Source organism: Necator americanus, chromosome III (assembly GCF_031761385.1).
Source record: "Necator americanus strain Aroian chromosome III, whole genome shotgun sequence".
Lineage (NCBI taxonomy): Eukaryota > Metazoa > Nematoda > Chromadorea > Rhabditida > Ancylostomatidae > Necator > Necator americanus.
The window spans coordinates 30,275,558-30,290,958 of NC_087373.1; the positions used below are offsets into that span (position 1 = coordinate 30,275,558).

A 15,401-nucleotide genomic window follows, 5' to 3' on the forward strand; every position below is an offset into this window, starting at 1 on the left:
AAGGAATTGTGCATGCGCCATAGTGTCACGTGGTGTTCAGTGGTGAGTACCATTACGACCATTTCCCAAGGAGATCAAAAAACATGCTCAGCTACCTGAAAATTGCCTTTATTCAAGTCCTGTTGGATTGAAACGAATACCAATGGCCCGGGTGGGTCCGCGTATGGAAGTCTGATTGCTACCTCTCACTGTGGCCCTGCCTCTACCAGATGGAATCTGGCATCTGACTTAACCTTCTGTGCACATACGAGCTACATAACGTAGATAGTTTTGTGACAGAAGTTACCCAGATATCGCTAGGAGGTGCTGTTGTCTGCCAAAGCCAAATCCAAATATTTCAAGTACCTAGAAAATTTGTGTGTTCATTGGTAACAATTCTGAGAACTCCCGTTTCCATGTACGACTTTCAATAAAGCACGACATGATGATGTTTCAGTATTTGGTTTCCGTTTGGCAATATCGATCAAACGTCTTATTCGCCCAACAAAGAAAGTCCTAAGTTCACTGTTGGGCCTAATAGCTACGCAAAGAAGAGAACATCGTACTTTAGGATCAGCTGAATATCCTGCCTCTGCTATATACCTGTTGTGAAGTGACTAGCACAATCAAATATCAGCCTTAAAAAGGACACAAGTCCCGCGTAATGTAGACGCATTCCTCTTTGGGTCCTTGGAGTGGATCCAAAACACCCTCAGAGCCTCACGCGCCACTAGGCTCTGAGTTCGCGCGCCAATATCATGATCTTAGCCTCGAAATCCTCTCCGTTATGACGCCACACTCTGTAACCACCTAATGCAGTGGAATCACATGATTTCCTTTAGTCGTCCAGTGGTCTTTGACTCGACTACACAGTGCCCTAGCTGTTTCTTCTATGTATTCGCCACCACCCGCACAGTGGAAATTAGAAAAACAAACCATGACCTCCTTGTCATCCAGACATATTTTGCACTCCGGTGTAAGTCATGCGTCGTTCTGCTGAACACAAGCTCTAGGTGGAAAAAGATGGTCAAGGAATGGTTCGGGAATTTCAGCTGGTAACAAATTTGATTTTTTTCTTCGTTTAGCGAGAACAAAGGAGAGTTTCATGGATTGATTCATATTTACATGTACGAGGAGAAGAGGAAGAAGCATACAAAGCATCCTGCGAATGTGGCTAATGCGGATTCCAGGCTCTCTTGTGTTTAGGTGAACGCATCTTCTTTGAAATTGGAATTGGTTGAATGCTGACAGAAAGGAGTACAGAAATAACATATTCTGAACAAGAAATTCCCAATGTTTGCTAATACAGACGAATCAAAACGATCTAATCAGTTCCGCTATATGGTGTAAGATGCAAAATTTAAAACGATTGACCTAATACATTGGCTGGGTCCCGCAAGTCAAGGAATTGGTGCACAAGCGTTCGACTTCAATGCCTAATCTTAGAGGATAGATGCTGTCCACCTTACCCTTTATTTCATTTTTTCAGCTGAAATAAATATTGAGCAGTTCGATGTGCAATAAATAGGAAATTAGAATGAGATCGAGAAATGGCTATTCATTGATTATATTTTCCAGTGGATCTCGCTGACCACAACAGTATCTTTTCATTCTTGCCCAACTACTCGAAAAGGACTTCCTCAGTGATGGCCTTGCTTCTGAATTTCGCGACTTCATTCTTTTCGCGATGTTAGGACTACTCGGTCTAAACAATATTTTGATCTTATGTGGAACATCGAGACACAGTAACGCTGTTACTTGAGACCTTAATTGATGGCGACGTTAAGATTTCGTCCCGGTTCGTTTGGTTGGACGATTCTTCTTGAAGGGAAAGTATGCTCTCCTGAATCGAGCATTTCCGTATGTGGTCTCAGCGGTCATGAAAGACTCAGTAAATCCTCGGTGTTGTTCACTCCATTCCACTGCATAGATCCCGATGTGAAGTTCTTCGGTGAACTCTACTTGACATGGAAGTCATCTATTATCGCTGCTGCGACCAGTTCTGTTGTTTTTAGTGTTTTCATGATCTTTGCTTCAAAATCTTGAGATGGTTGCATCACGCACAGCGTGGGCTGTTATCCAAGTTCCTCATTGCCAAAATAGTTTGAATGACTTGCGATAGCTCGCTGCTTATAGTTGGACTGACCTTCCGCTTGTTAAGCTATACATTAACAATCTGATGCAAACGTGCAAGGAAATGCACGCACGGAGGAGTTATAGTGGTGAAAAGCGACGCGCGCAGTGGCCACAGGTGTGAAACGGTTGCAACATCCCATTTACCTTTTGCGACATGCACACGAAGTTACTGCGCGATAATGGTGCACTGTGGCACAACAATGCCACGCCGTTGGACCCGTGTCACCCCTTCTTACCGCCCCCACCGGCACACACATACATACATACACACATACATGCAAACATACATGTCAGACTATGCCCGGTGTTATACAACATGATTTCTGTTATTTTGCCTTCATGATGGCATGTTGGTTTGATTACTCAGGTTTGAAATAAGACCTTCTTTCTTTCTTGTTTATCACATGCACTATATCACTCGACGGGGAAAACATTTGCATTAACCCGTGTCTGATGAGTCCTTGATGCCACATTCGGGTCGGTTTTTCGAGTTGAAAACAGAAATGATCTAGGAGCTTAGAGATCCCTCTGAGAATATTAAAAATGCAGAAACGTCTAATCGACAGGGTGTATAATCACAAAACTACAATGCTCAGTGAATACAGCAAACTCTGTTATTCGCTTTGAAATATTTTAGTGTAAAAAGTGACAAAGTAGCTACTTTTGCGTGGAATGACTATATCTGGATAGTTGCAGTTGCCCCATGGTTAAAATCGACTTCAGTGATTTTCTGTTTCAGAAATAAACCAAATTTTAAGGTTGCATTTTTCAGCCGCACTTCACTACAGTAGCATGCAGGTGAGAATTTGAGACGACTCAAAGTCATTCTTTCTATGCATTTTGAATTTTGCTTAACACTCAAATTGGGTTCCAGAGCGTACTACTATAGGTATCATGACAAAAGTACTCGATTTGTCGATCAAATTTATTAGTAGCATCATTAACGACCTGCAGCAGGTGTAGTCGTCAGATGGAAATCATCAGCAGTGCACGAGAAGGCCATGCAGAACGAAAATGTCATTGGACCGCACTTTACAGACGCATATTGAAGATGGTACTTCTGGGCCTTGATGCCGCTGAGGAACTGCCGGAACTGTAGAAATCCGTAATTAGCTATTTGTCTCCTGTTTTCACTTATTCTGTCATAAAGAACCTCCTCGCAGTCGACACCGCGTAGTCCGTACTTAGCGACTGGTAAGCCGCTGATGTTTGTTTCAATTTCACGGAAATTTCTTTTGTTGAAGTGAATACCCTGCTGTTCAGCAAATTCGTCAAACTGCAATTTTTTTTCGAAGGAGCTTGAAATAATGAAACACAAAGTCTTTTATTGCTTACCAGTTCGTAGAAATCGTCTAAGGCACTGTGTTTGCCGTTGTCGGTGTAGTGTTCACTGCCAAGCGTTACTGTAACCATTTCCCAGGAAGAAGAGAGGACATGCTGGACTACCTAGACAAGGAATTTTCTGCAATTCTGTCGTTTAAAGTGCGCAGGAGATATGCAATTACACCCTTGAAGCTCTTCAGTCACAATTATCAGAAATCCGCTTACGCCGTTCCTTTAGAGAGGGAAGAGCATTTTTTTGAAGATTAATCAATTTGTTTGTTCAATGACCTCATTTGGTAATTTGTTCTTCGCACTTACCTTTAGTACAATGGACTCAGTACATACGAAATCAGAATCTGTCATCGGTGATGTTCTCAAGAATGGACAAACTGACAACTGCAGCATAAGAGGTAGAGTCGGGTCAAAACCACACGAAGCTCGTCGCAATTGCGCTCAAAGCGGTGCTGATCGCCGTGGCGAACTGCATCGATTAGTGGTGCTAGTATGGGTCCTCTTGGACTGTTGATCGCTACGGACAATCGCAGCGTTTACGCAACAGCACGATGTTTCGTGCGGTTTTGAGAAAGCTATACCTGCCACAACAAAGCCCCATACCACCAGCATACCCACCAGTACTACATTACCTTGTTACATGTCCTAGGAAAGTTAACTTGGAAAGAAAAATGAACAAACAAGAACAAAGAAGAACATATTGATGTGGTGATGACAGGTATTTGATAGATGTCGACTATTCTTTTTGCTTTTCTTTTTAAAATAAACTGTTCATCTTAACGATAGGAACGAAAGAAGGGACACTTTTCCAAGAAACGTAGTTGGAATCCCAGTTCCGGAATTACCAGAATTATAGAAAGCCCAGAACAGATTCCACTTCACTTCAAGAGATTTCCGCAAAAAGAAATATAATCATAAATAAAATAAATATATTCATTTTCACAGATGGATTCGCACTTACAGCAGCAAGCAGAAGAGAAAGAACTAGACGAAGCATCTTCTGGAATTGGCTAATATGGATTTTAGCGTCTTTTATAGTGCAACTGAATGAATCTCGTTTGAAGAGAATAATGTGAATATGAAATCATCTTGGTTGTCTCCTCAATTTGATAACAGTTTTCTTTTCAACCACTGATATCTTATGAGAATTTTGCATTAAACGCGAACAATGTAGAAAAGTATTATGGGGCAGGGATTTTTATGCGCTTTTGAACAAGGAGGTATCAAAACGACTTCCTTCGTGGTGTGTTTGTGTTCGAAGCAGCGTGACTTTCAGGCGCTCACAGGTGACGGCAAGCGCGGTGTCACGCGGCCATAGAACATCTAGTTTCCACCTAGGTGAGGAAAGGGTCCCACCGCGCAAGATTCTGTTGTAGGCCGTAATCCGTTTTATAGAAAAGGCAACGGATACATACAGATATATATATATATATATATATGTATACATATATATATAAATATATAAATTGGAAAACTCTTCTTCTCACCGAAATATCGAATCTATGAATTCCTATTTTGTGGAATTATTATTATTTTATTATTTTTCGTATTTCTACTTGGTGGATACAATACAATCGCTTTTTCATCGAACTAAACATTTACAACACATCAATCCGAGGACTGAAAAGATTTTAAAAAATGTTTCTCGATTCAGGTTCTGTTTATTAAAGGAGGTTAAATGGATGAAAAGGTAGAAAGTGTACGGCGTATCTAGACACTTGAGATGCACCCACGGATTCTAGTGCAATTCGTAATCGTTGAGGTTTTGGAACGCGTGTTGGTCCGTACAATGACTTGCGGGGGTCAACGGATGATCAAATCAGTGTTTATGTCCTCCCAGAGAAGTCTGGTACCTATGTGCCGATTCCGGAGGGATGAAATGCTTGGTTGGCACTAGGGCGGTTCCTAACCACCGACCGTGTTACTACAGCGGACCTCTCACCGACTGCACCATACCCGCCTTACTTGAAAGAGTAGAGAGAAAAATTCGTGAAAGAAGCATTAGTTTTGACAATCGATTCAAATAACATCTCTCTTAACAAATAACATCTGAAAATTAAAAGATGTATGTATAAAATGCGAAGTTATGCATCCGTTAACCACATCCGCTCAGACAATCAGGCAACCTTTCCTACTTTTGAACTTCTCTCTCCTTTCTTCTCTTCTTTTTCACCGGTCCTCTATTTTTTGGCGTAGATATATGGTTTTTAATGATAGAGAATTAGAGGTGGAACTAATCTGTAATTGATGCATAATAATAAATAAATTCCTTATTTTTGACTTGTTAAAATTTTGAAAATATATATTCAATATAATAAAATTAAAAATATGAATTTTTCTGTTTTATGTACGTATATTTCCAAGAGTCCTTTTGAATGCCATTTTCAGGTAGTAAGTAGCCATCGAATCTTAAAAATATGGACAAAAGTGAACTCTGAAAGATTCGCATATTCATGTATGCACAAATTTTCAGACTGAAAAATAATTTTAAAGACTTTGCATCGAATTGATGTGTTGTGAATGTTTTTCTTCGTGGAAAAAGCATCAAGATTGCATCAATAGATTGCATCAATACAAAGTTATTGATTCAATTTTTTTTTCTAAAAGGGGTGGGTGTACAAGAGATTTCAAATTGTCTTTCTTTAGAATGGACAATAGGAACCGACTTGAAAATATTCACTGCAATTCACTGGTCCACTTCACAGAATTGAACAGACATTTGTTATGTCCTTGTGCCTTCTTCTGTAGTCAGATGAAGCATCCAGCTTTTCTGTGTATAAAAAGGATAAAGTGTCTGGCGTTAATCAATCCGCTTGGAATGCGCGCCCACGTTCACTTCAATTCAGAGTCGTTTGAGGTTTACGAACGTGTATCTGGCCTATACAATGACTTGCGGTGGCTAGCCGAGTGTCAAGTCAGTGTTTTTATCCTCCCAGACAATTCTGGCACCATAGGGCGGATTCGAACTTCCGATCGATTGTGCAGGAAGCGGAACCTCTAACACTACACCCGCCCCTTCTGTGTATATCTTTTCAAATTTTCATTCAGGACGCTAAGCAATTGTTTTTTTTTTGAGAACTGTCATGCATTGTGTTGCGACTAAGCAACTTGTCCTGCTAGCTCTTATTCTGCGATGACGTTTTACTGTACAACCATTGGTCTATTCTATTACTCTAGGAAATGATCTCCACTAATCTTTGAAGTGTCGAAGAAACGGAGAAGATAGTATTTCACGTAGAAAAAGGCATCTTCATTTATTGCGAAGATGGACGTGGCCTCAGCGAGCGCTATGTAAATTGTTTGTCTCGTGCTATCACGGGATTGTGGGCGGAAGCAACTTTCTGGATTACAATATTTTTTCCATTGCTGTGGAAAGATCTAGAAAAAGATGGGCGTTTGGAAAATTTTGCTATCTATATATGTATAAAATCAGAAAAAAATCTACAAGGCAGTCGATTCCCGGATTCTTTTCTTTTTCGATTGGTTACAAATTTTTCAGGTATGTCTAGTGTTGGTGATAGTGTTCTTCATCGATGGAAGAATCCAATGGGGAGCCTATTCGATGATCTACGTTTTTGCTTTTCTTTTAGCCTTCGGATGTATTCTAACCCTTCTGATTCTTTACTTTGAAGTGCCGAAGATGTCCAAACAAGTTCCATGGCTACAAGTGGTGAGAAAATTGCAAATCTTTTGTTTTCTGTTTTTTTTTGTTTTTCCATGCTAAAGCGCATTTTGATATGTCAGAAATTTATCAACGACTTACGGTCAAACTTTAGCAGTAACAGTTTTGGTGTAAGGTTAGCGCAAGCACGATAATCACTTTGCCGCAAATGTTGATTTATTGATTTTTCTTGTATATCTTTCTAATCCTGATTAAACCTCAAAATTAAATATTGAAAATGTACAAAGAAGGATTTTGGGATAGATGTTAGTAGCGGTGTTGTACTAGTTTTATCGTCAAAAAAATGATTTTGGCACTTTAATGCGAAAAGATCATTCGCAAACGAATTCGGATATAGTTGGATCAAAACCACATGAAGTTCAGTCCGGTTGCGTAAGCGGCTGCGTTCGAAGCGATGCGGTGAATCTAGCGGTCGACGCGGAACCATCGGTGATCCACCTGTAGCGATAATTGCTGCTAGGTTCCGTCTTGAATCCTCACTGCTACGTTAGCGCAAGACTTCGAAAGCAGCCGCTCGTGCAACCGAACCGAGCTTCATGTCATTTTGACCACACTGCACGTCGACCGTCTGTTAAAAGATTGAAATCATCCTAGGGGTGTTGCAAAAAAACAATTGTATTAGCTACACTGGACAAATTTCATGGTTCCTTTCCTCTTTTTCTTTGGAACGCTGGTTTTTTCAAACGTTTCGTGAATTATCGTTTTCGCTTCGATTGAATTCGGTATTCATTCTTTTCTTTGAGTTGGTACTTTGAACGGTTTTAAACTCCACGATTATCCATGATTATTTATGATCCAATTCGTGGCTCATCGCGTCAACCTCAAAGTATACCAGAAGAGAAGTCTGATACATCGCAGATTGCAATTTACTCCAGTCACTAACTCTTCTAAATTCTTAACAAAAACGCTTCTGAATGTACCACAACTCCTGGAGAAAGCCAAGCAACCAGTTAGTCAAATTCTTGGGTATATGAAAGAAAATTTTGATGTGCAATTGGAGGTGCAGTTCTTTTGGTGATCACATTCAGCTCAACTGTCTCTCTTCTTTTTTTTCCTCTGCAGGAGCTTTTTTGGAACGTTCTTGGTTGCGTGCTGTGCGCTGCTGGCTGTATCCTCCTCACCTGGGATTGGTGGCAAATGCAATCAGGCCGAAATCAGCATCATTCAAGATTGGCACCGAAGAATATCGGTGAGACACGATGGATGAGACGAGTTGCTATTGTTGCTGTAGGTTTTTTTCAATTATTTCATTTGTATTATGCATTCAATTATTGTATTTCGTAGTTTTATCTCAGCTACCGAGGTGCTAGGAAAGATATGGCTGACTGTGTCCGACTCGTTTTTTCTTAAATTTATTCTCGTCAAAAATTCAAGAAAAAAAAAACTGATCAATCAAACCCGCTGTGGGTTGTGTGATATTCATGTTAAACTATAGTGGAGTGAAAAATTTATGATTTATTGTCATTTGCACAATTTGTGTAACTTGGACAATGAAGTGCCTTGCCATCGATTGAAAATGTATCCGTCAAAAAATTCAAGCATTCCTCAGCCGAAGGTTTCTCCTCCAAACATCATAGTTTTTTGACCTTTTTCTGACTGATCTATTTGATTAGTTGTGCACGATTTTTTGATTGACTTTCACAAATCGATGTTATTTTCCAGGGCTCACTACTACTTGCTTTCTGTCTATTCCTATTCATACTAGCGAGAGTGAAAAGAACTGGGATTCATTGAGAATGAATGCTATCGGATTGGAATATAAATGGATTTTGAGAGTTTTTTATGGGACCTTTTTCACCCCATTGTGAGAGAAGTGAACATAAATATTTACTATCTTTTTTTCTGTATATGCATATAAGAGCACAAAGAGAAAGCTCGACATATTTGTATTTTCTGACCAGCAGGGACTTTATTGTTACAGCAGAAACCACACCTCTAGTAGAATACAACTCCAAGTCACAGAATTGGTTAGTGGATTTCTATCTCCTGAATCTACTATAGGATTTGCTTTGAATGGAAATCCGCAACCATTGGAGGGATGTGGAAGCAAAAAAAAGAGAAATTTGAAACATCTCACGTTTTTCGTTTAGTCAGTAGTCACTGGTTTACGGAGTGAACTAAAAGAGATGTGCACCTTTCCGTCATCATGGTCGTTGTAAAAACCAACTTAGGAAAAGTAGAAGTGGTTTACTAAACTGACTTAATCGAAGAATTTGTATTATTGCTTGAAGCGATTACAATATTTGAAGAAGATGTGATTCCTGAGCGTTGCACAGCACAATGTTCCCGAACTTTACTGAGAGTTTGCGTCGATTGAGTCCACTTGTCGCTATTCCATCATACCATGCGAAATTTTAACGTCCCGATTAAAGCGCTTTTCGACATTATTTTTTAAAATTTGTAACCAATCGAAAAAGAAAAGAATCCGGGAATCGACTGCCTTGTAAATTTTTTTCTGATTTTATACATATATAAATAGCAAAATTTCCCAAGCGCCCATCTTTTTCTAGATCTTTCCACAGCACTGGAAAAAATATTGTAATCCAGAAAGTTGCTTCTGCCCCCCTAGACTGATAGAGTAGACCAATGGTTGTGCAGTAAAACGTCATCGCAGAATAAGAGCTAGCAGGACAATTTACTTAGTCGCAACACAATGCATGACAGTTCTCAAAAAAAGCAACTGCTTAGCGTCCTCAATGAAAATCTGAAAAAAATATACACAGAAAAGCTGGATGCTTCATCTGACTACAGAAGAAGGCACAAGGACATAACAAATGTCTGTTCAATTCTGTGAAGTGGACCAGTGAATTGCAGTGAATATTTTCAGGTCGATTCCTATTGTCCATTCTAAAGAAAGACAATTTGAAATCTCTTGTACACCCGCCCCTTTTGGAAAAAAAATTGAATCAATGACTTTGTATTGATGCAATCTATTGATGCAATCTTGATGCTTTTTCCACGAAGAAAAACATTCACAACACATCAATTTGATGCAAAGTCTTTAAAATTATTTTTCGGTCTGAAAATTTGTGTATACATGAACATGCGAATTTTTCAGAGTTTACTTTTCTCCATATTTTTAAGATTCGATGGCTACTTCCTACTTGAAAATGGCATTCAAAAGGACTCTTGGAAATATACATACATAAAACAGAAAAATTCATATTTTTAATTTTATTATATCGAGTATATGTTTTCAAAATTTTCACAAGTCAAAAATAAGGAATTTATTTATTATTATGCGTCAATTACAGATTAGATCTACCTCTAATTCTCTATCATTAAAAACCATATATCTACGCCAAAAAATAGAGGACCGATGAAAAAGAAGAGAAGAAAGGAGAGAGAAGTTCAAAAGTAGGAAAGGTTGCTTGATTGTCTGAGCGGATGTGGTTAACGGATGCATTACTTCGCATTTTATACATACACCTTTTAATTTTCTTAAGAGATGTGCTGTTATTTGAATCGATTGTCAAAACTAATGCCTCTTTCACGAATTTTTCTCTCTACTCTTTCAAGTAAGGCGGGTATGGTGCAGTCGGTAAGAGGTCCGCTGTAGTAACACGGTCCGCTGTAGTAACACGGTGGTTAGGAACCGCCCTAGTGCCAACCAAGCATTTCACCCCTCCGGAATCGGCACATAGGTACCAGACTTCTCTGGGAGGACATAAACACTGACTTGATCATCCGCTGACCCCCGCAAGTCATTGTATGGACCAACACGCGTTCCAAAACCTCAACGATTACGAATTGCACTAGAATCCGTGGGTGCATCTCAAGTGTCTAGATACGCCAAACACTTTCTATCTTTTTATCCCTTTAACCTTCTTTAATAAACAGAACCTGAATCGAGAAACATTTTTTAAATCTTTTCAGTCCTCGGATTGATGTGTTGTAAATGTTTAGTTCGATGAAAAAGCGATTGTATTGTATCCACCAAGTAGAAATACGAAAAATAATAAAATAATAATAATTCCACAAAATAGGAATTCATAGATTCAATACTTCGGTGATAAAAAAAGTTTTCCAATTTATATATATATATATCTGTATGTATCCGTTGCCTTTTCTATAAAACGGATTACGGCCTACAACAGAATCCTGCGCGGTGGGACTCTTTCCTCACCTAGGTGGAAACTAGATGTTCTATGGCCGCGTGACACCGCGCTTGCCGTCACCTGTGAGAGCCTGAAAGTCACGCTGCTTCGAACACAAACGCACCACGAAGGAAGTCGTTTTGATACCTCCTTGTTCAAAAGCGCATAAATATCCCTGCCCCATAATACTTTTCTACATTGTTCGCGTTTAATGCAAAATTCTCATAAGATGTCAGTGGTTTCATTGAAAAGAAAACTGTTATCAAATAGAGGAGACAACCAAGATGATTTCATATTCACATTATTCTCTTCAAACGAGATTCATTCAGTTGCACTATAAAAGAGACTAAAATCCGTGTTAGCCAATTCCAGAGGATGCTTCGTCTACTTCCTTCTCTTCTGCTTGTTGCTGTAAGTGTGAATCCATCTGTGAAAATGAATATATTTATTTTATTCATGATTATATTTCTTTCCGCGGAAATCTCTTATGTTCCTGAAGAAGAAACAAAATCAGTAAATTTACTGGCAACGAATACTTTCCAACCAAAAAAAAAACGGGAGCGAGACATCTCTCACTAACTGGAGCTCACAATTTCATGACGGAAATATTCTTGAAGGTAGCTTTGAGCGTGAGTGCATTCCAGACGTTGTGCTGGTGGTATGGGGCTTTGTTGTGGCAGGTATAGCTTTCTCAAAACCGCACGAAACATCGTGCTGTTGCGTAAACGCTGCGATTGTCCGTAGCGATCAACAGTCCAAGAGGACCCATACTAGCACCACTAATCGATGCAGTTCGCCACGGCGAACTGCACCGATCAGCACCGCTTTGAGCGCAATTGCGACGAGCTTCGTGTGGTTTTGACCCGACTCTACCTCTTATGCTGCAGTTGTCAGTTTGTCCATTCTTGAGAACATCACCGATGACAGATTCTGATTTCGTATGTACTGAGTCCATTGTACTAAAGGTAAGTGCGAAGAACAAATTACCAAATGAGGTCATTGAACAAACAAATTGATTAATCTTCAAAAAAATGCTCTTCCCTCTCTAAAGGAACGGCGTAAGCGGATTTCTGATAATTGTGACTGAAGAGCTTCAAGGGTGTAATTGCATATCTCCTGCGCACTTTAAACGACAGAATTGCAGAAAATTCCTTGTCTAGGTAGTCCAGCATGTCCTCTCTTCTTCCTGGGAAATGATTACAGTAACGCTTGGCAGTGAACACTACACCGACAACGGCAAACACAGTGCCTTAGACGATTTCCACGAACTGGTAAGCAATAAATGACTTTGTGTTTCATTATTTCAACCTTCTTCGAAAAAAAAATTGCAGTTTGACGAATTTGCTGAACAGCAGGGTATTCACTTCAACAAAAGAAATTTCCGTGAAATTGAAACAAACATCAGCGGCTTACCAGTCGCTAAGTACGGACTACGCGGCGTCGACTGCGAGCAGGTTTTCTAAGACTAAGCGAAATCGAGAAACAAATAGCTAATTACGGATTTCTACAGTTCCGGCAGTTCCTCAGCGGCATCAAGGCCCAGAAGTACCATCTTCAATATGCGTCTGTAAAGTGCGGTCCAATGACATTCTCGTTCTGCATGGCCTTCTCGTGCACTGCTGATGATTTCCATCTGACGACTACAGCTGCTGCAGGTCGTTATTGATGCTACTAATAAATTTGATCGACAAATCGAGTACTTTTGTCATGATACCTATAGTAGTACGCTCTGGAACCCAATTTGAGTGTTAAGCAAAATTCAAAATGCATAGAAAGAATGACTTTGAGTCGTCTCAAATTCTCACCTGCATGCTACTGTAGTGAAGTGCGGCTGAAAAATGCAACCTTAAAATTTGGTTTATTTCTGAAACAGAAAATCACTGAAGCCGATTTTAACCATGGGGCAACTGCAACTATCCAGATATAGTCATTCCACGCAAAAGTAGCTACTTTGTCACTTTTTACACTAAAATATTTCGAAGCGAATAACAGAGTTTGCTGTATTCACTGAGCATTGTAGTTTTGTGATTATACACCCTGTCGATTAGACGTTTCTGCATTTTTAATATTCTCAGAGGGATCTCTAAGCTCCTAGATCATTTCTGTTTTCAACTCGAAAAACCGACCCGAATGTGGCATCAAGGACTCATCAGACACGGGTTAATGCAAATGTTTTCCTTGTCGAGTGATATAGTGCATGTGATAAACAAGAAAGAAAGAAGGTCTTATTTCAAACCTGAGTAATCAAACCAACATTCCATCATGAAGACAAAATAACAGAAATCATGCTGTATAATACCGGGCAAAGTCTGACATGTATGTTTGCATGTATGTGTGTATGTATGTATGTGTATGGGTGCCGGTGGGGACGGTAAGAAGGGGTGACACGGGTCCAACGGCGTCGAATTGGTGTCCCAGTGGCAGAAAGCCATTATATAAAATGGGGTGCGACGGATCCCAGAGCGTGGCATTGTTGTGCCACAGTGCACCATTATCGCGCAGTAACTTCGTGTGCATGTCGCAAAAGGTAAATGGGACGTTGCAACCGTTTCACACGTGTGGCCACTGCGCGCGTCGCTTTTCACCACTAAACTCCTCCGTGCGTGCATTTCCTTGCACGTTTGCATCAGATTGGTAATGTATACCTTAACAAGCGGAAGGTCAGTCCAACTATAAGCAGCGAGCTATCGCAAGTCATTCAAACTATTTTGGCAATTAGGAACTTGGATAACAGCCCACGCTGTGCGTGATGCAACCATCTCAAGATTTTGAAGCAAAGATCATAAAAACACTAAAAACAACAGAACTGGTCGCAGCAGCGATAATAGATGACTTCCATGTCAAGTAGAGTTCACCGAAGAACTTCACATCGGGATCTATGCAGTGGAATGGAGTGAACAACACGGAGCATTTACTGAGTCTTTCATGACCGCTGAGACCACATACGGAAATGCTCGATTCAGGAGAGCATACTTTCCCTTCAAGAAGAATCGTCCAACCAAACGAACCGGGACGAAATCTTAACGTCGCCATTAATTAAGGTCTCAAGTAACAGCGTTACTGTGTCTCGATGTTCCACATAAGATCAAAATATTGTTTAGACCGAGTAGTCCTAACATCGCGAAAAGAATGAAGTCGCGAAATTCAGAAGCAAGGCCATCACTGAGGAAGTCCTTTTCGAGTAGTTGGGCAAGAATGAAAAGATACTGTTGTGGTCAGCGAGATCCACTGGAAAATATAATCAATGAATAGCCATTTCTCGATCTCATTCTAATTTCCTGTTTATTGCACATCGAACTGCTCAATATTTATTTCAGCTGAAAAAATGAAATAAAGGGTAAGGTGCACAGCATCTATCCTCTAAGATTAGGCATTGAAGTCGAACGCTTGTGCACCAATTCCTTGACTTGCGGGACCCAGCCAATGTATTAGGTCAATCGTTTTAAATTTTGCATCTTACACTATATAGCGGAACTGATTAGATCGTTTTTATTCGTCTGTATTAGCAAACATTGGGAATTTCTTGTTCAGAATATGCTATTTCTGTACTCCTTTCTGTCAGCATTCAACCAATTCCAATTTCAAAGAAGATGCGTTCACCTAAACTACAAGAGAGCCTGGAATCCGCATTAGCCACATTCGCAGGATGCTTTGTATGCTTCTTCCTCTTCTCCTCGTACATGTAAATATGAATCAATCCATGAAACTCTCCTTTGTTCCCGCTAAACGAAGAAAAAAATCAAATTTGTTACCAGCTGACATTCCCCGAACCATTCCTTGACCATCTTTTTCCACCTAGAGCTTGTGTTCAGCAGAACGACGCATGACTTACACCGGAGTGCAAAATATGTCTGGATGACAAGGAGGTCATGGTTTGTTTTTCTAATTTCCACTGTGCGGGTGGTGGCGAATACATAGAAGAAACAGCTAGAGCACTGTGTAGTCGAGTCAAAGACCACTGGACGACTAAAGGAAATCATGTGATTCCACTGCATTAGGTGGTTACAGGGTGTGGCGTCATAACGGAGAGGAGTTCGAGGCTAAGATCATGATATTGGCGCGCGAACTCAGAGCCTAGTGGCGCGTGAGGCTCTGAGGGTGTTTTGGATCCACTCCAAGGACCCAAAAAGAAATGCGTCTACATTACGCGGGAATTGCGCCCTATTTAAGAC

At 40.2% G+C, this 15,401-nt stretch overlaps 2 protein-coding genes across 2 annotated transcripts; one reads left to right on the forward strand and one right to left on the reverse strand.

The window, feature by feature from the left end:
• Window positions 1-3,055: 3,055 nt before the first annotated feature.
• Window positions 3,056-4,447, reverse strand: RB195_011453 (uncharacterized protein; the record flags this gene model as incomplete). The annotated part of the gene is made up of 4 exons (XM_064192868.1): window positions 3,056-3,208; window positions 3,269-3,391; window positions 3,451-3,561; window positions 4,412-4,447. 4 exons carry the CDS (start codon window positions 4,445-4,447, stop codon window positions 3,056-3,058), a joined length of 423 nt encoding a protein of 140 aa, XP_064050451.1.
• Window positions 4,448-11,604: 7,157 nt separating this feature from the next.
• Window positions 11,605-12,895, forward strand: RB195_011454 (uncharacterized protein; the record flags this gene model as incomplete). The annotated part of the gene is made up of 4 exons (XM_064192869.1): window positions 11,605-11,640; window positions 12,390-12,500; window positions 12,561-12,683; window positions 12,740-12,895. 4 exons carry the CDS (start codon window positions 11,605-11,607, stop codon window positions 12,893-12,895), a joined length of 426 nt encoding a protein of 141 aa, XP_064050452.1.
• Window positions 12,896-15,401: the final 2,506 nt, after the last annotated feature.